The sequence below is a fragment of the Agrilus planipennis genome, unplaced genomic scaffold (assembly GCF_000699045.2).
Source record: "Agrilus planipennis isolate EAB-ADULT unplaced genomic scaffold, Apla_2.0 scaffold7, whole genome shotgun sequence".
NCBI classification, from domain to species: Eukaryota; Metazoa; Arthropoda; class Insecta; order Coleoptera; family Buprestidae; genus Agrilus; species Agrilus planipennis.
Window position 1 is genome coordinate 2,223,814 of NW_020439340.1, and position 24,351 is coordinate 2,248,164.

At 33.5% G+C, this 24,351-nt stretch overlaps 2 protein-coding genes, 1 long non-coding RNA gene and 4 other non-coding genes across 10 annotated transcripts in view; 2 read left to right on the forward strand and 5 right to left on the reverse strand.

Annotated features, from left to right (window-relative positions):
* LOC108741729 (LIRP-like) overlaps positions 1-1,885 on the reverse strand; it is a 9,211-nt gene extending 7,326 nt beyond the window's left edge. The window contains exon 1 of the mRNA XM_018476626.1: positions 1,753-1,885. Coding sequence (XP_018332128.1) covers positions 1,753-1,870 — 118 coding nt within the window. The 5' untranslated portion in view covers positions 1,871-1,885. The remainder of the gene's footprint in view (positions 1-1,752) is intronic.
* Positions 1-22,095, forward strand: part of LOC108741730 (LIRP-like) — a 31,282-nt gene extending 9,187 nt beyond the window's left edge. For 2 of the 4 annotated variants that reach the window (XR_001938550.1, XM_018476630.1), the window contains one exon: positions 3,209-3,461. Coding sequence is in view for 1 of the 4 variants with exons in the window: in XM_018476630.1 (XP_018332132.1) it covers positions 3,209-3,285 (77 nt within the window). In the remaining 3 variants the exon portion in view is untranslated. Of the gene's footprint in view, positions 1-3,208; positions 3,462-20,654; positions 21,302-21,920 lie in introns of those variants that run through there. The other 2 variants (XR_001938551.1, XR_003231983.1) reach the window with 2 other exon arrangements.
* On the reverse strand, positions 7,617-7,689 carry Trnav-uac. Its single transcript has one exon. It is a non-coding gene; the product is annotated as a tRNA-Val (tRNA).
* Trnam-cau lies at positions 7,982-8,054 on the reverse strand. The gene has a single exon. It is a non-coding gene; the product is annotated as a tRNA-Met (tRNA).
* Positions 14,460-14,532, reverse strand: Trnav-uac. Its single transcript has one exon. It is a non-coding gene; the product is annotated as a tRNA-Val (tRNA).
* On the reverse strand, positions 14,824-14,896 carry Trnam-cau. The gene has a single exon. It is a non-coding gene; the product is annotated as a tRNA-Met (tRNA).
* Positions 22,096-22,538: 443 nt separating the features above from the next.
* On the forward strand, positions 22,539-24,007 carry LOC108741725. Its single transcript, XR_001938549.2, has 4 exons — positions 22,539-22,687; positions 22,889-23,165; positions 23,517-23,785; positions 23,854-24,007. It is a non-coding gene; the product is annotated as an uncharacterized LOC108741725 (long non-coding RNA).
* Positions 24,008-24,351: the final 344 nt, after the last annotated feature.

A 24,351-nucleotide genomic window follows, 5' to 3' on the forward strand; every position in this document is an offset into this window, starting at 1 on the left:
TCGTCCCGCCACTTTGTGTTCATAACAGAGAATACTCTTTCTGTAAATGCTGAAGTGGCCGGAACGGACAGCAAAAGTGACACTACTTTGAACAGATTTGGGAAATCAGGTTGTTCCGTAAATATGGCTTGTCATTTTTCTGTGCAATATTATTGATATAAAAGTACTCTGAATTTTGAATAATCGCTTACAAAATTACGATGTTTACGTAAGGCTTTAAATAAAGTATTTTTGCGTACTTTATGTATTTTGTAAAGTATAACGTACGCACAGTCGAAATAGAGAAGAATACTTTATAATAAAGTACGGGTGGCAACCCTAATTGTGATAGTGAATTCTGTAGTGTTTCATAGAATTCCAAAGACAACAACAAAATAGAATAATGTTGTTCAATAAATGTCTTAAATAAGGAATTTTTATTGAAGATCAAATATGAGTACTTTGCAATCTTCTAACACAAAATAATCGAAGAGAATTTTCATTTATCTGAAAATGGTAGAAGTATTGATTGTGAGTCTTCATTTCTTTTTAATTATGCGCTCAATTCTTTTTGTGATTTTAATTCATGTTTAAATAACTGCAACAAAACATTGTTAACGCAAATAGAACTGTTCCACGATAAAAGAAAAGTTCGGCAAGGAAATATATTTTTTAGCTAATCATTCTGAATTAATTCCGAAAAGCAAATAAATTTCTTAAATTAAAATTAAAATAAAGGTTCTTGACCCTCTACAATTCCGATACAAAGTGTGTAATTACGAAACAAAAATCTGCTGTCATTTATAAATAAATTTTGCTCGGCTGACCCACTGGCACAACTATTGTATTGTAAAATACTGCCTACATCGGATATTTTTTATAACAATAATTTAAATTTGATACCGATTAGCAAAATCAAAACTAGGTTAATTATTTATAAACAATTTACCTACATACTACATAGATATATTATATGTGAATTACATTTACGTATGCATAGGCATAATTGCATTAACTTTATTTATAAACAGTCCTACTTTCTCCTAGATTTTCGCATTTAAATCTTGTACGCAGCAGTTGTGTAACTTTATTTGGAAAATTAGATCAAGCCTGGAAAATTGTACTACAAATTCTACATGTTTAAAAACGAAGAATACTGGTCTAAAGTTTTTATTTTACTAAATAGAAATTACATTATACAAGACCTTAGGGCCATCACGAACTATCGCTTCCTGGCCCGGTATTTGGTCTCGGGATTTTATTCAAAATCTGGGATTTCAGAAATAGTCCCGAAATTTACGATTAGGTACGTCGAGAATTCTAAAGAAACATTGTTTCAATTTCGAGACTGAATATGTCAAGCAATTTTTGAGTTTTGCAGTGTCTTTTTTTATATTTTATTTTTTTAATTAAATCAGTTTGAAGACAAACTAATTTACTAAGCAACTGCTAAATCTCTCTATGCATGCTTATTCGGTAAAGGCTGTAACCTGATAAAAATACAGGCTTTTTAATGATAAAATAATTTTGAAAATAGCAGGTGAAAAATTACATGGAAACGTATATATTTACCATAGTTTTCGTTTGTATTAATATGTATACATTACATTCATTTAAATAGGACTGCGTAAACTGTGATTTATTAATCATAATATTTTCTAACCTTTATTCTGTTGATACCGGCACCTTTTTTTTGGAGAAAACGGAACTTTACAAGATAACAATTTTGTTGATTGAACAGTTTGCTTTCTAATATGTATATGGCTGACTTACCATTAAAACAGCAGATGCATTTGACCATGACATTTAATTTTTCGTTGGTAAACAATGTTCGCGGAGTTGTTCTGTGCAACAAAACATAAACAAAAGTCATCTTCGTTGTTATCAACATTTTCTACTTCCACCACCATCACATTACTGCTATTATAGATATTTACGCATTTGTAATGAAAATCGGTGCATCTATCTCTTATGATGATGCGACATTCGTTGGAATTAGTTGAGTATTAAAACGTCTAATTAAATTATGGAATTGGTATATGCAAAGTACTGTTTATGGTGAGATTAGATTACAGTATGGAAGTTCGCCATGATTAAAATGTTAATAGTATGCACCATCCACAATGGTATTTGTCCATCCAAATTTAAACGGGTTCAACTAGTCATTTCATAATACCGCTTTCACACGAAGGAGTTCTGAAGGCGTCACCGAGTCGCTACTTGTACGTTGAAATTAAAAGTTTTTGCGTAAATTTACTTAATGCGTACAATTTACATTATATATACCTACATCTGGTATTGTGGGTGTTGACATTTTCCTGTTCCATCGTCACAAAATATACACATACATTCATGACGTCCTTTTTTTAGTTTAGTTTGGGATTTTCATTCACTGTAAGAACACCCAGATGTGGACTGATTTTTTTAGATAACGGAATGTAGCGTGTAATAATAGAAATTATTTTGGTAATTTTTTTAACTCACGTGCGTTATTACATCCGGAGTTAATAGTCAAAAGTTTTATAAGATTATTTTGCCAATTTTGAAGATGCAATAGATTGTAATGCATCGTGACAAAACAGCAGAAAGTTTTATAATTTTATAAACTTATATTTCTTATTTCTAAGATTAATTTGTTAACAAATTCAAAAATGTGTCGCTCCAGCTGTAACTGAATCCCGCAGCCTCATGAGGGTTGTATGGTATGATAGTCTTCCATGCACCGTTCGTGACGAAGGTTTCGATTTTCAGCTGCAAGGGTTGGTTTTACAGATAGTAGGGTTAAAAGACTATCGCCTATCAAAGGATTTCATATAGAGAGTCAGTAAAGGTAGAACAAACAAAATAGCTCAAACCCCAACGCCAAAAACACGTTGTTGAAAACTGAAGTGTCGTGATGTTTTTCCAATCTTCATATTTAGTCAGTAAAGATGTTAATAGAGTTCTGACATCTGATCAGAAGGTTACAGAAAAAGTCACCGCTTTTTCCTGAATACCTTACATCTACAAGGTTCGAAAATGTTTTAGAATATTCTAGAAAGTTCGAGAACGAATGTTAACTAAGTTTTCCTGAACGAAGCGAGAGGGTAGCCCTGCTTGTTGTAAATAAAATTGAGGTGTCTGTTAAAATCGAAATATCTACAATATTTAATTTTTTTAGCGTTTTATACACTTTTATGCTATTATTATGATACAAATGGCTGTTAAAAAGTATTTCTGTCTTTTACAGGTGTATCTGATGGGACTTTTCCTATACGAAGAGAATATTGTCAAAAAGATCTGGGCTACTTTTTACCACAAGATTAATTATTAGCTGCGAGGTTAGTGATTATTCAAAATAAAATTAAACGTTTTTTTACCACTGGCAATAAAATTATTGCATGATAAAAGGTATTTTCTGGTGTATAGATAAGAACGAATCAAAATCAGCAAAAATTGACAGGGGATTGAGAAAATAACATATCTATGATCGTTATTACAAAATCTTTTTATACATTAAGTTTTTTCATATTCACTAACTTTTGTAGTTCACAAATTATTTTTACTTAATATCAATTGTAACACTAATTAAATCTTAATTTAATTCGATATTCCTTTGCTTCGAGTATAATCGTAAATAAAATTATTTAATGCAAGACAAAACACGGTTGACAGGCTTACGTACTTTAGGTAAACAATTTACATACATGTATTGTAATTAGTCTTTGCCTTCAAAATTAATTCCCCAGAAGGTCTAAAAAGATACCACAGTCAATTTTAATTAAATCAGTGGATGAAGTAACAAGTATGAAGGTCGCTAAGTGTTTGCAAATATGTAATTTGGTTTATTAAAAGAAGAAACGAAACGTTAATGTAAAACTAGCGATAAATAGACGTACAATACAGAAATGATTACGCATGTTCATTAGAGTTTTAAAAATTAATTAGTCGTAACCGACCATGTATCAGAAAAAGTTCAGGTGCTTTTGACTGAAAATTTCCAAGGATCTAGTTACCCTATGCGGAAAAAGTGCGCATTAGGTAGTAACAGTGAAGAATTTTACTTTGCTGAAAGAAACAAAGGCCAGCAAGGGTTTCAAATTGCGTGGGAAAACTTGCTATTGCACACCTATGTGGGTACGTAGTTGCAAATATTGCGAATTTATGCTAAACAAGTGACCAGCCTGGTTATTGACCTTCGCAAAATGTGTACTATTATGTTATAACAAATGCACTTTTTTGCAAACTAATATGGAAACGGAAAAAAAACCTTTACTAATAAGCAGTTTTCAAAAGAGAAAAAGAACGAACTCCTTTAGACCATTTGGAAAAGTTATTCCTACAACTAAAAAATAATCTTATTAAGGCCTGATCAGGCTAAATAACATAAACATTTAAAGGGTTTCCACATCCAGGATACATCAGTCCTAATAGGGCATCTCGAAAATGGGCTCAGATAGGATATCGACATCAAGGTTACATCAGTCTTTATAGGGCATACCGTTAAAAGAAGTCATGTACAAAAGATACAGAGCCACATTAGTCTAAACAGGTTGTACTGTTCAAGGGTTGAAATAGGGTATCTACATCAGTCTTAATAGGACATACCTTTAAAAGGGTTCAGGTACAAAAGCGATATCAGGGTCACATTTTAAACAGGGTATACTGTTCAAGGGTTGAAATAGGGTATCCACATCAATCTTAATAGGGCATACCGTAATAGAGTTAAGGCAGGGTTTCGACATCAGGATCACATTAGTCTTAATAGGGCATATTGTTCAGGTAGGATATCGACATTAGGACCGCATCAGTCTTAATGGGACATACCGTTAAAAGGAATCAGATAGAAAACCATAACAGAGGTACATCAGTCTAAACAGGGTATACTTTTCAGAGGTTGAAATAGGGTATCCGTATCAGTCTTAATAGGGTATGCTGTGATAGAGTCCAGGCAGGGTTTCGACATCGGGGTCACATTAGTCTTAATAGGGCATATCGTTAGAGTTCAGGTAGGACATCGACATTAAGACCGCATCAGTCATAATGGGACACCCTTAAAAGGAATCAGATAGAAAACGATAACAGAACCACATCAGTCTAAACAGGGTATACTTTTCAGAGGTTGAAATAGGGTATCCGTATCAGTCTTAATAGGGTATGCTGTGATAGAGTTCAGACAGGGTTTCGACATCGGGGTCACATTAGTCTTAATAGGACATATCGTTAAAGTTGAGGTAGGATATCGACATTAGGACCATATCAGTCTTAATAGGACATACCATTAAAAGTGTAAACAAGGGATACTGTTCAAGGGTTAAAGTAAAATATCCTCATCAGTCTTAATAAGGGCACGCCGTAAAAGAGTTCAGATAGGGATACATATTCGCCTTTTTAACCTTTAGAAAAGATAATAAATGTCTGAACTGTCAAAGGTCAATATCCATTTCATTTCCTAAGTGTAGAATATGAAACTGAACGAAATAAGCAGCTGGACGATGCATTTAAAGCATCATAGCATCATCATCCATCGTCTATCCACGCGACACCGTGCCGCATCAGCAGTAATATTATTAATTATAGCCCGGGCATCAGATTATGCAATGTGCATATTAACTTTATTACATACGTACAAAGTACGATAACACGTGGCTGTTGTTAGTACGTTGCCCTCTGCGCACATTTTCTACCTTAAATGTAAACAGGCGTGCGCTTTCACGATCAGTTAAAACCAAAGAAACAAATGTTTCAAAAAGTTCGTTTATTGTGAATTTTTCATTTTGGATCTAGAAAAACGGAAAACTGCTCATCGTATTTGATTGTTAAGTTATTATCAAGTTAATAATTAAATACTTAGTAGGTATACAAGAGAACATGACTTCTTTTTTTGCACTTGTTCTAAATGGGATTAATGTTAAAAGCGAAGGTTATTGAATCTCAAAAATGTTGTATTACATTCCACAAAATTTGTGTGTACTTATTTTTCACTATTTGCAAAGTCTATCATCAGTATTGACAAAAAGATCTACATACAAGTTAACATTGTCGTGTTGGGGTTGACGGACTTCCTTTAAAAGTGACTACAAACAATACAGTCGTTTAAAGCGACGGTTATGGACGCAAAAAAGAGGATGGCCTTCGCGGGTCCAAAAAAATAAATACATATGCATAAGTAGTAAAGTGCGAATATTTTTTTAGAATAGTTTATATTTTATGTAATTTAACAATTTTCTATTAACATAACATTTTGTGTAAAGAAAATTGTCTTTTGGGTTTGTAATTGGTTTATTTTATATTGAACGTTTATTCATTGATATATCTACATCAGGCTCAAATCAGTCTAAATAGGGATGCCCTAAAAGGACTGAGATAGGGTATTATAGTGAAATTGGGTATCTACATCAGACAATCAAACATGATAGGGCATTCTGTAAAAGGTTTCACGTAGGTTATCGATATCAGGTCCAAGTCAGTCTAAATAGGGATGCCTTAAAAGGACTAAAGTAGGATATTAGGATGAAATAGGGTATCAACATCAGGGTCACATAAGCCTTAATATGACATGGCGAAAAGGATTCAAGTAAGGTATCCTCATTAGACTATCAGACATAATAGGACATGCTGTAAAAGGTTATAGATAATTTATCGATATCAGGCCCAAGTCAGTCTAAATAGGGATTCCCTAAAAGGACTGAAGTAGGATATTAGGATGAAATAGGGTATCCACATCAGTGTCACATAAGTCTTAATAGGATATGCCGTAAAAGGACTCAGGTAGGGTATCTACATCAGGCTATTAGAGATAGTAGGACATGCTGCAATAGGTTTTACGTACGTTATCGATATCAGGCCCAAATCAGTCTAAATGGGAAAACCCTAAAGGGGCCGAGGAAGGTATTAGGATAAAATAGGATAACCACATCAAGCTCACATAAGCCTTAATAGGACTTGTTGTAAAAGGATTCAGGTAGAGAATCTACATCAGACTATCAAACATAATAGGACATGCTGCAAAAGGTTGTACATACGCTATCGCTATCAGGCGCAAGTCAGTCTAAATAGGAATGCTCTAAAAGGACTGAAGTAGGGTATATATATAGGATGAAATTAGGTATCCAGATCAGGGCCACATCAGTCTTAATAGAACTTATCGTGAAAGGGTTAGATAGTGTATTCACATTACAGCCAGGTCAGATTTAATAGAGCATTCCGTAAATGGATTGAAATAGGGTATCCACATCAGGACTACACAAGCCTTAATAAGATAAGGCGTAAAAGGATTAAAGGGGGGAGATAGGGTATCCACATGAGGGCCATATAAGTCTTAATAGGACATGGACATGTCGCAAAACGGTTCAGATAATTATTCGCAATAGTGCCAGATCATTCTAAGTAGGATATAACGTAAAAAGGTATTGCTGTTTAGTACCTGGTTAAGGTCATATGTATGTCACATGCTATAATAGGAGATGCCCTGGTAAATTCGAAGCCGGTCTGGATGCTGATAGGGCTTGCTATAACAAATTTTTAGTTGGGTAACAACATAAGTATAGTTGGTTTAATTTTATCAATCCAGGGCACAGTTTTTTTGTAATTCGGCAATTTTGCGGATTAGCTAATTAGTTCGTCAATAAATTTAGTTTCTTCAAAAAATAAAAAACTGGTTCCGCCCGGGATCGAACCGGGGACCTTCTGCGTGTAAAGCAGACGTGATAACCGCTACACTACGGAACCACTTGTGAGTGCTATCGAACAATTTTCCACAGTTTGAAAAAGAGCGCGAAGATTCATTTCTATCTGTATTATTATATTTACAGTAAAATCTGCATCCTATGGTCAGGTTTAATAAATATATGTATAGTTTTATAAGTACAAAATCTGGAAATATTAACCATGTTTTTGTACGTTAATACAAGCACACTTACGCCATAAAAACAATAGCAATTAGTCCCATTTTTCAATACGGGCACTGGTTTTTCTTGTAATATTTTTGTTGTTATTACATATTGTCAAAACTAAAAAAATATGCCCCGGGTGAGGATCGAACTCACGACCTTAAGATTATGAGACTTACGCGCTGCCTACTGCGCTACCGAGGCGCTTGAGTACAGAAGTTTAACAATTTATAATTTCAATGGCCAACTTAGAATTTGTTAAAAATTATTTTGCCTATTTACACCTACACATAAAACTCAAACTACTTTATTCCATTTATAGATAACAGTATTTGTGTGTTGTCAATAAGCAAATAAGCTGTAAAAGGTTATAGATAATTTATCGATATCAGGCCCAAGTCAGTCTAAATAGGGATTCCCTAAAAGGACTGAAGTAGGATATTAGGATGAAATAGGGTATCAACATCAGGGTCACATAAGCCTTAATATGACATGGCGAAAAGGATTCAAGTAAGGTATCCTCATTAGACTATCAGACATAATAGGACATGCTGTAAAAGGTTATAGATAATTTATCGATATCAGGCCCAAGTCAGTCTAAATAGGGATTCCCTAAAAGGACTGAAGTAGGATATTAGGATGAAATAGGGTATCAACATCAGGGTCACATAAGCCTTAATATGACATGGCGAAAAGGATTCAAGTAAGGTATCCTCATTAGACTATCAGACATAATAGGACATGCTGTAAAAGGTTATAGATAATTTATCGATATCAGGCCCAAGTCAGTCTAAATAGGGATTCCCTAAAAGGACTGAAGTAGGATATTAGGATGAAATAGGGTATCAACATCAGGGTCACATAAGCCTTAATATGACATGGCGAAAAGGATTCAAGTAAGGTATCCTCATTAGACTATCAGACATAATAGGACATGCTGTAAAAGGTTATAGATAATTTATCGATATCAGGCCCAAGTCAGTCTAAATAGGGATTCCCTAAAAGGACTGAAGTAGGATATTAGGATGAAATAGGGTATCAACATCAGGGTCACATAAGCCTTAATATGACATGGCGAAAAGGATTCAAGTAAGGTATCCTCATTAGACTATCAGACATAATAGGACATGCTGTAAAAGGTTATAGATAATTTATCGATATCAGGCCCAAGTCAGTCTAAATAGGGATTCCCTAAAAGGACTGAAGTAGGATATTAGGATGAAATAGGGTATCAACATCAGGGTCACATAAGCCTTAATATGACATGGCGAAAAGGATTCAAGTAAGGTATCCTCATTAGACTATCAGACATAATAGGACATGCTGTAAAAGGTTATAGATAATTTATCGATATCAGGCCCAAGTCAGTCTAAATAGGGATTCCCTAAAAGGACTGAAGTAGGATATTAGGATGAAATAGGGTATCAACATCAGGGTCACATAAGCCTTAATATGACATGGCGAAAAGGATTCAAGTAAGGTATCCTCATTAGACTATCAGACATAATAGGACATGCTGTAAAAGGTTATAGATAATTTATCGATATCAGGCCCAAGTCAGTCTAAATAGGGATTCCCTAAAAGGACTGAAGTAGGATATTAGGATGAAATAGGGTATCAACATCAGGGTCACATAAGCCTTAATATGACATGGCGAAAAGGATTCAAGTAAGGTATCCTCATTAGACTATCAGACATAATAGGACATGCTGTAAAAGGTTATAGATAATTTATCGATATCAGGCCCAAGTCAGTCTAAATAGGGATTCCCTAAAAGGACTGAAGTAGGATATTAGGATGAAATAGGGTATCAACATCAGGGTCACATAAGCCTTAATATGACATGGCGAAAAGGATTCAAGTAAGGTATCCTCATTAGACTATCAGACATAATAGGACATGCTGTAAAAGGTTATAGATAATTTATCGATATCAGGCCCAAGTCAGTCTAAATAGGGATTCCCTAAAAGGACTGAAGTAGGATATTAGGATGAAATAGGGTATCAACATCAGGGTCACATAAGCCTTAATATGACATGGCGAAAAGGATTCAAGTAAGGTATCCTCATTAGACTATCAGACATAATAGGACATGCTGTAAAAGGTTATAGATAATTTATCGATATCAGGCCCAAGTCAGTCTAAATAGGGATTCCCTAAAAGGACTGAAGTAGGATATTAGGATGAAATAGGGTATCAACATCAGGGTCACATAAGCCTTAATATGACATGGCGAAAAGGATTCAAGTAAGGTATCCTCATTAGACTATCAGACATAATAGGACATGCTGTAAAAGGTTATAGATAATTTATCGATATCAGGCCCAAGTCAGTCTAAATAGGGATTCCCTAAAAGGACTGAAGTAGGATATTAGGATGAAATAGGGTATCAACATCAGGGTCACATAAGCCTTAATATGACATGGCGAAAAGGATTCAAGTAAGGTATCCTCATTAGACTATCAGACATAATAGGACATGCTGTAAAAGGTTATAGATAATTTATCGATATCAGGCCCAAGTCAGTCTAAATAGGGATTCCCTAAAAGGACTGAAGTAGGATATTAGGATGAAATAGGGTATCAACATCAGGGTCACATAAGCCTTAATATGACATGGCGAAAAGGATTCAAGTAAGGTATCCTCATTAGACTATCAGACATAATAGGACATGCTGTAAAAGGTTATAGATAATTTATCGATATCAGGCCCAAGTCAGTCTAAATAGGGATTCCCTAAAAGGACTGAAGTAGGATATTAGGATGAAATAGGGTATCAACATCAGGGTCACATAAGCCTTAATATGACATGGCGAAAAGGATTCAAGTAAGGTATCCTCATTAGACTATCAGACATAATAGGACATGCTGTAAAAGGTTATAGATAATTTATCGATATCAGGCCCAAGTCAGTCTAAATAGGGATTCCCTAAAAGGACTGAAGTAGGATATTAGGATGAAATAGGGTATCAACATCAGGGTCACATAAGCCTTAATATGACATGGCGAAAAGGATTCAAGTAAGGTATCCTCATTAGACTATCAGACATAATAGGACATGCTGTAAAAGGTTATAGATAATTTATCGATATCAGGCCCAAGTCAGTCTAAATAGGGATTCCCTAAAAGGACTGAAGTAGGATATTAGGATGAAATAGGGTATCAACATCAGGGTCACATAAGCCTTAATATGACATGGCGAAAAGGATTCAAGTAAGGTATCCTCATTAGACTATCAGACATAATAGGACATGCTGTAAAAGGTTATAGATAATTTATCGATATCAGGCCCAAGTCAGTCTAAATAGGGATTCCCTAAAAGGACTGAAGTAGGATATTAGGATGAAATAGGGTATCAACATCAGGGTCACATAAGCCTTAATATGACATGGCGAAAAGGATTCAAGTAAGGTATCCTCATTAGACTATCAGACATAATAGGACATGCTGTAAAAGGTTATAGATAATTTATCGATATCAGGCCCAAGTCAGTCTAAATAGGGATTCCCTAAAAGGACTGAAGTAGGATATTAGGATGAAATAGGGTATCAACATCAGGGTCACATAAGCCTTAATATGACATGGCGAAAAGGATTCAAGTAAGGTATCCTCATTAGACTATCAGACATAATAGGACATGCTGTAAAAGGTTATAGATAATTTATCGATATCAGGCCCAAGTCAGTCTAAATAGGGATTCCCTAAAAGGACTGAAGTAGGATATTAGGATGAAATAGGGTATCAACATCAGGGTCACATAAGCCTTAATATGACATGGCGAAAAGGATTCAAGTAAGGTATCCTCATTAGACTATCAGACATAATAGGACATGCTGTAAAAGGTTATAGATAATTTATCGATATCAGGCCCAAGTCAGTCTAAATAGGGATTCCCTAAAAGGACTGAAGTAGGATATTAGGATGAAATAGGGTATCAACATCAGGGTCACATAAGCCTTAATATGACATGGCGAAAAGGATTCAAGTAAGGTATCCTCATTAGACTATCAGACATAATAGGACATGCTGTAAAAGGTTATAGATAATTTATCGATATCAGGCCCAAGTCAGTCTAAATAGGGATTCCCTAAAAGGACTGAAGTAGGATATTAGGATGAAATAGGGTATCAACATCAGGGTCACATAAGCCTTAATATGACATGGCGAAAAGGATTCAAGTAAGGTATCCTCATTAGACTATCAGACATAATAGGACATGCTGTAAAAGGTTATAGATAATTTATCGATATCAGGCCCAAGTCAGTCTAAATAGGGATTCCCTAAAAGGACTGAAGTAGGATATTAGGATGAAATAGGGTATCAACATCAGGGTCACATAAGCCTTAATATGACATGGCGAAAAGGATTCAAGTAAGGTATCCTCATTAGACTATCAGACATAATAGGACATGCTGTAAAAGGTTATAGATAATTTATCGATATCAGGCCCAAGTCAGTCTAAATAGGGATTCCCTAAAAGGACTGAAGTAGGATATTAGGATGAAATAGGGTATCAACATCAGGGTCACATAAGCCTTAATATGACATGGCGAAAAGGATTCAAGTAAGGTATCCTCATTAGACTATCAGACATAATAGGACATGCTGTAAAAGGTTATAGATAATTTATCGATATCAGGCCCAAGTCAGTCTAAATAGGGATTCCCTAAAAGGACTGAAGTAGGATATTAGGATGAAATAGGGTATCAACATCAGGGTCACATAAGCCTTAATATGACATGGCGAAAAGGATTCAAGTAAGGTATCCTCATTAGACTATCAGACATAATAGGACATGCTGTAAAAGGTTATAGATAATTTATCGATATCAGGCCCAAGTCAGTCTAAATAGGGATTCCCTAAAAGGACTGAAGTAGGATATTAGGATGAAATAGGGTATCAACATCAGGGTCACATAAGCCTTAATATGACATGGCGAAAAGGATTCAAGTAAGGTATCCTCATTAGACTATCAGACATAATAGGACATGCTGTAAAAGGTTATAGATAATTTATCGATATCAGGCCCAAGTCAGTCTAAATAGGGATTCCCTAAAAGGACTGAAGTAGGATATTAGGATGAAATAGGGTATCAACATCAGGGTCACATAAGCCTTAATATGACATGGCGAAAAGGATTCAAGTAAGGTATCCTCATTAGACTATCAGACATAATAGGACATGCTGTAAAAGGTTATAGATAATTTATCGATATCAGGCCCAAGTCAGTCTAAATAGGGATTCCCTAAAAGGACTGAAGTAGGATATTAGGATGAAATAGGGTATCAACATCAGGGTCACATAAGCCTTAATATGACATGGCGAAAAGGATTCAAGTAAGGTATCCTCATTAGACTATCAGACATAATAGGACATGCTGTAAAAGGTTATAGATAATTTATCGATATCAGGCCCAAGTCAGTCTAAATAGGGATTCCCTAAAAGGACTGAAGTAGGATATTAGGATGAAATAGGGTATCAACATCAGGGTCACATAAGCCTTAATATGACATGGCGAAAAGGATTCAAGTAAGGTATCCTCATTAGACTATCAGACATAATAGGACATGCTGTAAAAGGTTATAGATAATTTATCGATATCAGGCCCAAGTCAGTCTAAATAGGGATTCCCTAAAAGGACTGAAGTAGGATATTAGGATGAAATAGGGTATCCACATCAGTGTCACATAAGTCTTAATAGGATATGCCGTAAAAGGACTCAGGTAGGGTATCTACATCAGGCTATTAGAGATAGTAGGACATGCTGCAATAGGTTTTACGTACGTTATCGATATCAGGCCCAAATCAGTCTAAATGGGAAAACCCTAAAGGGGCCGAGGAAGGTATTAGGATAAAATAGGATAACCACATCAAGCTCACATAAGCCTTAATAGGACTTGTTGTAAAAGGATTCAGGTAGAGAATCTACATCAGACTATCAAACATAATAGGACATGCTGCAAAAGGTTGTACATACGCTATCGCTATCAGGCGCAAGTCAGTCTAAATAGGGATGCTCTAAAAGGACTGAAGTAGGGTATATATATAGGATGAAATTAGGTATCCAGATCAGGGCCACATCAGTCTTAATAGAACTTATCGTGAAAGGGTTAGATAGTGTATTCACATTACAGCCAGGTCAGATTTAATAGAGCATTCCGTAAATGGATTGAAATAGGGTATCCACATCAGGACTACACAAGCCTTAATAAGATAAGGCGTAAAAGGATTAAAGGGGGGAGATAGGGTATCCACATGAGGGCCATATAAGTCTTAATAGGACATGGACATGTCGCAAAACGGTTCAGATAATTATTCGCAATAGTGCCAGATCATTCTAAGTAGGATATAACGTAAAAAGGTATTGCTGTTTAGTACCTGGTTAAGGTCATATGTATGTCACATGCTATAATAGGAGATGCCCTGGTAAATTCGAAGCCGGTCTGGATGCTGATAGGGCTTGCTATAACAAATTTTTAGTTGGGTAACAACATAAGTATAGTTGGTTTAATTTTATCAATCCAGGGCACAGTTTTTTTGTAATTCGGCAATTTTGCGGATTAGCTAATTAGTTCGTCAATAAATTTAGTTTCTTCAAAAAATAAAAAACTGGTTCCGCCCGGGATCGAACCGGGGACCTTCTGCGTGTAAAGCAGACGTGATAACCGCTACACTACGGAACCACTTGTGAGTGCTATCGAACAATTTTCCACAGTTTGAAAAAGAGCGCGAAGATTCATTTCTATCTGTATTATTATATTTACAGTAAAATCTGCATCCTATGGTCAGGTTTAATAAATATATGTATAGTTTTATAAGTACAAAATCTGGAAATATTAACCATGTTTTTGTACGTTAATACAAGCACACTTACGCCATAAAAACAATAGCAATTAGTCCCATTTTTCAATACGGGCACTGGTTTTTCTTGTAATTTTTTGTTGTTATTACATATTGTCAAAACTAAAAAAATATGCCCCGGGTGAGGATCGAACTCACGACCTTAAGATTATGAGACTTACGCGCTGCCTACTGCGCTACCGAGGCGCTTGAGTACAGAAGTTTAACAATTTATAATTTCAATGGCCAACTTAGAATTTGTTAAAAATTATTTTGCCTATTTACACCTACACATAAAACTCAAACTACTTTATTCCATTTATAGATAACAGTATTTGTGTGTTGTCAATAAGCAAATAATAGTTCTTACCTTAAGTGGATCCGCTGTTTTGGAAGCTTTTGCAATTGTTTTTCCTTTTTTCCGCGAGATAGCTTGCATGATCATAAAATTTAAACAAATTCACCCACATTAAAAAAGTCACTAACGCCGTATTGTTACTTGAAGCAAACTTTTCGTAGCATTAAAAATAACTCAAGGTAAACGATTCACTTATTAAAACTCACACAGGTACGTAAATAATTCTCAAATAGAATAAATCCCGAAGGTTTACCTTAACTTGCTAGAACTACAACAAAGTTAGTTATGTACGTTTTGCGAAGTTTTGTTTACAAACACAGTTACTGTTTCGATCACATAAAGAAACGATTATTACAGTAACCTACACAACTTTACTTTTTTGGCTTCCGTTTAATAAAAATATTTCTAAAAAACTGTTGCGCTGCGACCTAGCGCATAACATACTTAGCTAGGTTACTTAAGGTTGGTGTAGGTTTGGTTGTCTAACATCAAGTGGATTTAATAAAAATATTTGAAATTTTCAAATGAAAATAACTGTAATCATTTTTTAAACATTTTAAATGATTATAATTTGTGTCTGTGTGGTTGTTATTATAGAGTGGACACGGTAATTAATTGATATTTAATTTATAATATTTGTATTACGTAAAAATAGTCATATGAATTTCCCACAGCACCTATCAATGCAAGAAACTACCATAAATTGTTTCTTTAAGGTATGACATATAAGGTAGAGGTGTTTTTTTACGATTAAATTTCATTTGTGGTTTCGTATTAAACCGTTTGCCTATTTTTGGTGCTGTAATAGAAACTTGTAAATGAAATAAATGTACCTATATCTTATTACAAAATAACCGTTTCTTTTTACCATAATTAGATACTGGGAATGGTACATAATCCGACACATCTAAACAAATTTAAATATTCATAAAAAAACGAAAACTAACTTAATTTTATTGTAGGAACTGTTATTTTCATGTGAAGGCAGATGTTATTTATTTGATTTTAATAAAATTATAATCAATACTTCAAATCTGCATAAAATATAGACAGTTATTGCAATATTTTTAGGCAATTAGCTCTTTGAAGGAAATGTAGGAGTAAGATTTAGATTGAAAAGCATTAAAGTATCACACCACCGTTTCTTTTGCCAGAAAAACTATTGAGATTGACTCCCAAAAATAACAATTGTTGTGGGCACAATTGTGTAACCACATTTTATACCCAGTTAATTATTATTTTATATTACAATAGTTACCTATAAATTGCCAGTTTAATCAACAAACAAATTGATTGCTGTTGACTCTTTGACGCAGTTCATATTTTTTACATTTATAATCGGATTGTATTTTTATTTTGTTAAGTATCTCTATAATCTTCTCAAGTTCTTCCGTAAGTGCTAACATTAATTAGAAGATTAAACTAACATAAGACAATCAATGGATTAACTTAAAAGGTATTGATGATATTTTAGTCTGTGATGTAGGCAATTGTTTTTTCTTTCCTCAGAACCTAATTAGTATAAATTCGAATAAGTTTTTGTATATTTTTTCAGTAAATACTTCTGATTTCAATTGTTTCTGATCAGTTTTTGTTAAAAGTCTTTAAATTTTTGTATTTCTGTGGAAAACGGATACGAAAATTTTCATAAAAAAATAATAAGTTTCCTTAAAATTGTTCTAAATTGCGCCCCATGGGTCATAGTAACGAAGGTTTTTTGATACATAAAATTCATTATTTTTATTGAAAGGTAAAGTTAATCAGAAACGTTCATGAATTCAGTTATTTATAAACTGTTTTTTAGATGGTATTTATCGTTCTGGCTAGTGTCTGGATTGATTCAATTTAAAAGCGATTAGAGTTCATGAATACTAACACAATTAGACACGTGCTTTCGCTACCCTGTCAAATCTCAAATGATCCTCGTCTATGTGCTCCACCTACGCATTTTAGATAACAGCTAATGAGAGTAATGAAACATTTTATTAACTTTTATTAACGCTCAATTCGAGATAGAGATACTTCACGTTAGTCACACGGTTAAGAGTCACGAATTTAACAAATATTAGAACAAATATGTGTTATTAATTATTGCAGATAATTTAATTTCTATACAGGTAAGGGAAAGTTTTCACCAAACATAGAAATTGCACATTTCTTTGTATTTTTTGTTTGGAGAATATGTTTCTAAACACGATGATTTGAAAATATAATTTCTGAAAACAGTCCAAAGCTACCCTAATTCTCAAAATCTTTTGAACATAGCGTAGCATAATACTTGCGGGGTTGCAGACTTTTTAAAAACATAATTTCATTTTTATTTGAAGATTGAGACTAAATGAGAAGGTAGTGCTATCTCAAAAAAAAATTTTTTTCTAGTCACTACTATAAGACAACACCCCTTACACCTATTTTCTAAAAAGGAATTTCTACCNCATAATACTTGCGGGGTTGCAGACTTTTTAAAAACATAATTTCATTTTTATTTGAAGATTGAGACTAAATGAGAAGGTAGTGCTATCTCAAAAAATATTTTTTTTCTACTAGTCACTACTATAAGACAACACCCCTTACACCTATTTTCTAAAAAGGAATTTCTACCCAACCTAATGGGAACTAATATAAAACAGAATTTTTAAAGAAAGCTTCAAGATTGTTACCTTTTTTGATAGAATCATCGATAATATTTATGATTACAAAATATTGTAAACTTTTTTAAAACATGTTCATCTTTAATCGGAGTAAATTTTGTATTTAAATACCTATTGTAAAACGTGATAATAAATTATAATGTGTATTGTAGAATACCGACTTCCGTCAATTTTATTACGAAAGAGATGTGGTGATTATTAATTATAACTTGAGAATATTTTATCGGATCGTCAGATAGACTTGGAAGATATTAAAATCTGTCATCAGTTAAAATTTTAGACTTTCAATATTCAGTACGGTCCTGTAACCTCGAGAGCAGAATTAAAATTGTTGAATATGTCAATGGAGAATAATGAATACGACATTTTCGTATTGGCCTTCACAATATGGAAAATAATACCATCACAAATTCAATTAAAATCAATACCATTTCATACTCTAATCTTTTTTGGTTGCTATCGTTGCGTAACAATTAAAATTAGTCATTTATAGTAACAATCTCGAAATTGCAAATGATTTATTTCGGAAAATTAAGTAAATGCAGAAGTTAAAAATAAAAGTTGACAAATGAATGTTCTCGTAGATAAGAATATTGTTATGTAAGTTACACTTTTACCTATTTGTCATAAATAAGACACAGCTGTTGAAAAAAATTTATAACGTTATCATCACGGAAACAGTTTTTTACCTGCCTGATAATTTATAGACATGTATTTAAAAAAAGTTTTATAACCGTATTGTCTGAAATTCCGAAAAAGAAATAAATTTTGTAATATTGGTTTGCATCAGTTATTGCTTCGCAATACGTTCGTATTGGGACTTCTTTTTCTCCTTGATGTTTCAGAAAAATCAGGATGAATGTCCACCTGGTTTCATCATCATCATAAGGTCATCAGTCCTAAGACTGGTTGGACACATACCTCCACTCTTTCCTATCCTGAGCTAAACTTCGCATTTCCCTAAAACTAGAACAGCCCACATCCTTAACTATTTGCGAACAGTAATCTAATCTAGGTCTACCTCTACCCCTCCTAACTCCTGTTTCTGCCTCTAATATGTCTCTGACTAAACCTTCATGCCTGAGAAGGTGTCCTACCAACCTATCTGGCCTATTTTTTTATTGACTTCCATAGACTCCTCTGTTCTCCTATTCTTTCCAATACCTCTTCATTTCTAACCTTTTCTACCCACGATATCCTCATCATCCGCCTATAACACCACATTTCGAACGCTTCTAACCTTTTCTTTTCCGTGCTCCAAACATACACTTTATGATTTTGTGTACCTGTTTGTATTTAAATATAGGATTCTGCATCATTTTACTGACAACTTTAATCAGATTTAATATGTAGTGCCAAACGTAAATAGAACATAAAAAATGTCTTGCCAGATTATAAATTTCGCAAATTTGAATTTGGCGAAATTTTTAACCTGGTAGACGATTCGTGTTTTTGGTTTCTAGTAAGCTTTTCTACGGTTGTTACGATTTCAGTTTTTGTAATATTGACGTACTTTTTTTTACTATGGGAAATTTCTACCATTCGGTAATTTTTACTATCTCTCACATTTCCGCTGCTCGGGACCAAGGCACCCTCTGCTTCTCCATCACTGTACGCCACTGTCTTTATTGGTAAAATTGGCTGTTGTACAGATCATTCTTTGTCTGCATGCGGATTATGTTCCAATTATTTTTATACCTACCGATATAAAAATACTAGCGCCAAAAGTCTTGGACCGTAAGCTAATGGATCCAAAATTCAATTTCTATATTTACGTCAAGAGAGCAGATTGCATTTACGATTGAATAAGCTTCACTGCCAAAATGGCTTTTTATACATTCGCAATGAAAGATTTGAATACAGCTAATATTAGCAAACATTTAAGTAAACTTATTCATTTGTTAATCTAAATAGAAAACCAACTTTTACCACCGTACCACAATATTCAGGTGTAGGTAGATAATAACAATATAATTTTAGACTTTTCAAGCAAATAAAAAATGGAAATGTGTACGTATATTATTACAGCGAGTGGTTTAAAGAAAAACATTAATTTTGTTTTTGTTATTACTGTTGCTTATGTTTCTGCTATCAACCTTTACGTTATTAGGTAACTTTTATGCAAACATCACATATATTTATGGTTGTTCTTATATAATAACAAATATAATGTGTAGATATTGATTTGTATTAATCGTAAGTAATTATAAATATGAAATCACAACACATGAGTAACAGCATACACAAAATACTCGGCAAAAAATAAAAGTATTCAAAAAGTGTAATGACAATGATTAATGATTCACTGTACACTTTTCGCTCTGAATATTGTCTAATAATTACATAATAAAATAAAATGTCATGTAAAATGTATGTTGCATGTAATAATCTAGAACAGGGTTCCTAAATGGTGTTGTGCGGAACCCTGGCGTTTCGTATTGAAATGCTAATAATGAAGTGTAGGGGCTCTTAAAAATCAATTTACTTTTTATTGTCGAAATGGGGTTCCGCTACGAAAAGATGGATGAATTGGGGTTCCTTAGCCAAAATAAATTAGGAACCCCTGATCTAGAGACTTGAAATTTTGCACAGACGCTGCTTATATAACGTAGGGTAACACTAAGGAAGAACTTTTTAAATGTCAACCCTTAAAGGAATGAAAAGGAGTGCTCAAAATTTAATATACCTATCGATCAAGGGACCGCCTAAACCTCTGAGTTAGGAAGCTTGATATTTTGTACAAAGATTCTTCATACATCGGTATCATTCACTATAAAATGAGTTTTCAAAATGCCACCCGTAAAGGTGTAAAATGAGGGTTTGCGATATAATCGAACAAAGTCGAGAGCTTTCGTATGAGATCAGTATGTGAAATGCGATTGATAAAACTGTACTAACCTTGAGTGTTTTAGAAGTTTTTTTAGGATTAACGAAACATTGTTGCACATTACCCATGCCGATGAAGATGTGTGCAATGTCGTTGCGACATAGGGTCGTATCCCTTGCAATTCTATTATCCAAAATGTTGCTTGTCACAAAAGCGGAAAGGTGCCTAGTATCGCGGCAAATGTAAGAGTAACTAGTCGATATTTTGAATGAAACACACTCAAAACTTTTATTCGATCGATTTTCGAAAAGTGCACGCAAAACACCGCAACCAAAAAATGAAAACAGTCCGAACGTAAATATTTTAAATTTCGAATTGCGAATCGCTGACTTTTTTCGCGTAAGTTGGTCGAGTTTTAAATATTGTTTGGTTTTGTTGTGTTGTCTATAATTTTGTATTTGTAAATGTGTGTGTTTTTATTTTTTGCGATGATGATATCATGCGTTGGGCAGGTTGCGCTGCGATGTGTCCACAAATCGCGTTCTATATACATGCATACGTGTTTGTAGCAGCGTATTACATACGTTAATGTTATTTTGTGTATTTACTATAATGTTATAGATCCATGTGTGTATTGTACCTGGTCACCTCATTCAATTGTTTAATGTTTGTTGTTGTACCATCATTTTTAAATAAGTGCGCTATTCGAGTCCTAGTTGAAGTTGAACGCTGCTCTTACATGAACCCGAACGTATTTTTCTTATTTGGATAATTCGGTAATAGATTATCAGAACCGGATTTTAAATAATTTACAAAATTTCAAGTAAAATATACCAAAATTTTAATTTTCTATATAAATAAAATCAAAAAATTTAAAAAAAATCAAAAAATTTCTAAGAATGTAAACATACGGTCAGGATCTTAGCCAAACTGTGTAATCAAGACAGGGTCAAAAACAAAAAAGAACAGGCTGAATATCGAATTTTTCAACATCTATGTCCACATATTTCGCAAATGTTTTAGTTCATTTTTTTACAGTAGGTTTTAGAAACAATATACTACTTAGTGTTAATTCTTGATCCTTTTCGAAAAATTAAACTACAAAGTATTTGTAATACACATAATGTATAGACAACCCAACCTACAACAAATATTACAACCCTAATAATGCAACCAAAGTTAAAAGCCATTTTTTCTCGCGAAAACAACTTTACTACTTGAAATTACTCGATAATAAACAAACAAAATATTACGTAGAAATAATTACATGGTTATTTTAAATTTCACTTCGTAGAAACCTTAATTTTATTAGATTTGCCTTACTTTATCAAGTATAATGCCACTTTTTACGATGTCATTACGTAGATTAAGACATTTCCTATTTTTTTTTTGCAGAAAATGAAACTTACAGTATATCAAGCAATTACTGCTGTTCTGGGATAAATCTAAACATTATTTTAATAGAAATTTTACTCTGAACATCGTATGCAGTAAAGCAGTGATACCAGTACTCATTTACAGTTCATCCCAATATGGAGCAGTGCCTTTTTATCCACTGGAATTAGAAACAACAAGGGTATGTGCGAACTTTTAATTAATAAAATAAAATGAAAAGATTTGAACAAAGTGGTAATTGTTTTTGCTTAATGATTTACAATTTTATTTCGAAAGTTTCTGTATTATTTTAAAAGAGTTGTTGCACATGTGAGGTAATTCATTGACAATTTTTATATTCATGTCCACTTTTAGAAAGATCGAATTAATTAACGGTCAATATCGAAAGTATGTTTATGTGATATTAAAATTTTAGGTTCGACTTTTGTTTGCTGTATTAAAACCCTGTAGATACTTATTATTGTTATTATTAATTTACTTGGAAATATTGTATTAATTCTTTCGACATAAGTAGTTAAAATATGCTCTAACTGTCGTAGGTTTATTGAGGTAATTTTTTAAAAGGTGGATCAGTTTCTAATAATTTACAAATTAAACTGCATTATTATAACTNTAAAAAATCTACTGGATATATAACTAATATTAAATTGTTTCAACAGGTTTCCATTAAATCATAATAAATGTACAAGGAGAGGGTACATCAAATGGACATGAAACGTGAGGAAGCAGAACCCCAATCACGCTTCTTTCTCTTGAGCTTGGAAAGGGTAAGAAATCTTTAAATATTTTATGAAGTTGTATTTATGAAATGGATGCAATTTTCTAAATCTATTACTCCATTTGTTTGACAATAATTACCACTAAAAGCTTTTACACTTGTGAATTGTAATAATTGGTGGAAGTTATGGTTCTTAAATATTCTAAAACATGATATTTAAAATGAAGCTAACATAATATTGTTTCAACAGGATGCATTTAAACGTATTAAATGAACAAGGAGACAGAAAATAAGAAGAACTCAAAGTCTGGAGAAATGGAGCCCTTTAATTTTCTCTGCCCTTGAGCATGAAGGTGCAATTTCCAGAAAATATATGGAATCCGAATTAGACTGATGCATAAAAGGACGGTTGCGTGCGATGTGTAGTTTATTCCACTTACTTCCTTTCATCAACATCTACTATTAAGAGGCACTTCTCTTTTATCAGCGGTTGGAATAAAACTCGAGCACGTATAGTGTTCCTCTAAGTGAGCTATTGTTTTGAAGTTACTCAATTATCATAGTAATTTGCCACCTGTAACATCTATGGTTTTAGTTCTAACAGTTATCTATAGTTCACAGCATAAATCAATGTTATCGTGTGTCGATGGGGTTCTCTTTTAACTATCTATTGTCTACTATAAATTGACATCGTGCATCTACGGTTATTTCTATTGCCTTTCAATCAACAGCTATCTATGACATGAATAAAGTTCACATCTCATCGCCATTTTATAATTTAGGTGTTTTATTTGCGTTTTTGTGCATTATTTTACTTAATTTAAATCTTTTTTTAATTGATTGTGTAACTAATACTCTTTTTTTGTCCATCTCTACAGATCGTCTGACAAATGGTAGAGAACTAAAGTTCGGGTTGATGGTACTGAAACAATATCTACAATGTTTGGTGGACTACATTCTTGATTTGCTGTTTTCGTCTTCACCTTGCAACATTATGCAGTTAATTTTCAAGTGATGAGTGAGAGCAGCTGAAGATTTATGTGTCTTCCACTGAAATAAGAAATTTTCTGCATTGGCATGCCTCTTGGATTTGATTTGCCTTTCACACCTGCAAACTTTGGAACATTACAGTCTACGGTTAATTAAGGTGAGAATACTTTATAAAATTAATTTGAATTGCTCCTTATTAATCTGTTACCACCGTATCTGTTTCAGATCGACGTTGGAGAAGATAAAGATGACCCCGTAGTTAAAATAGTTCTTTATCTTGCATGCTCTATGTAATAGAATTCAAGTTCATTCATTCAAATTAGTTTTTTATTTTGCAAGTTTTTTTGTAGTTTATTTTATTTAAATGAGTTTTTATTTTGCATGCTTATTTTTGTTCATTTTGTTTGAAGTAATTGTTGACTAGATGTTTTTGTTTTTTTTTTTATGTAGTAGTAGAAATAACACGTTTAGTAATTGTAGTATAGTCGTAACCTTGCTTACCTCTTCGCTTAGCTTACTGCATATTCTTCCTAATTTGCTTTGCATTTACCCTACGAGTTCTACATGATTCAACGTTTCGTTATCGTGTGTGTTTCTTCTCACCCTTGTGGAATTAGGGAGGGCCTCCCCGAACGACTTCCCTTGGGCTTAGCTATTTAGTTGATCTTAAAAGTGTCTTATACACTTTTCGCGAGTCTACTCTAGCGTTACTTCCTTTCAGAC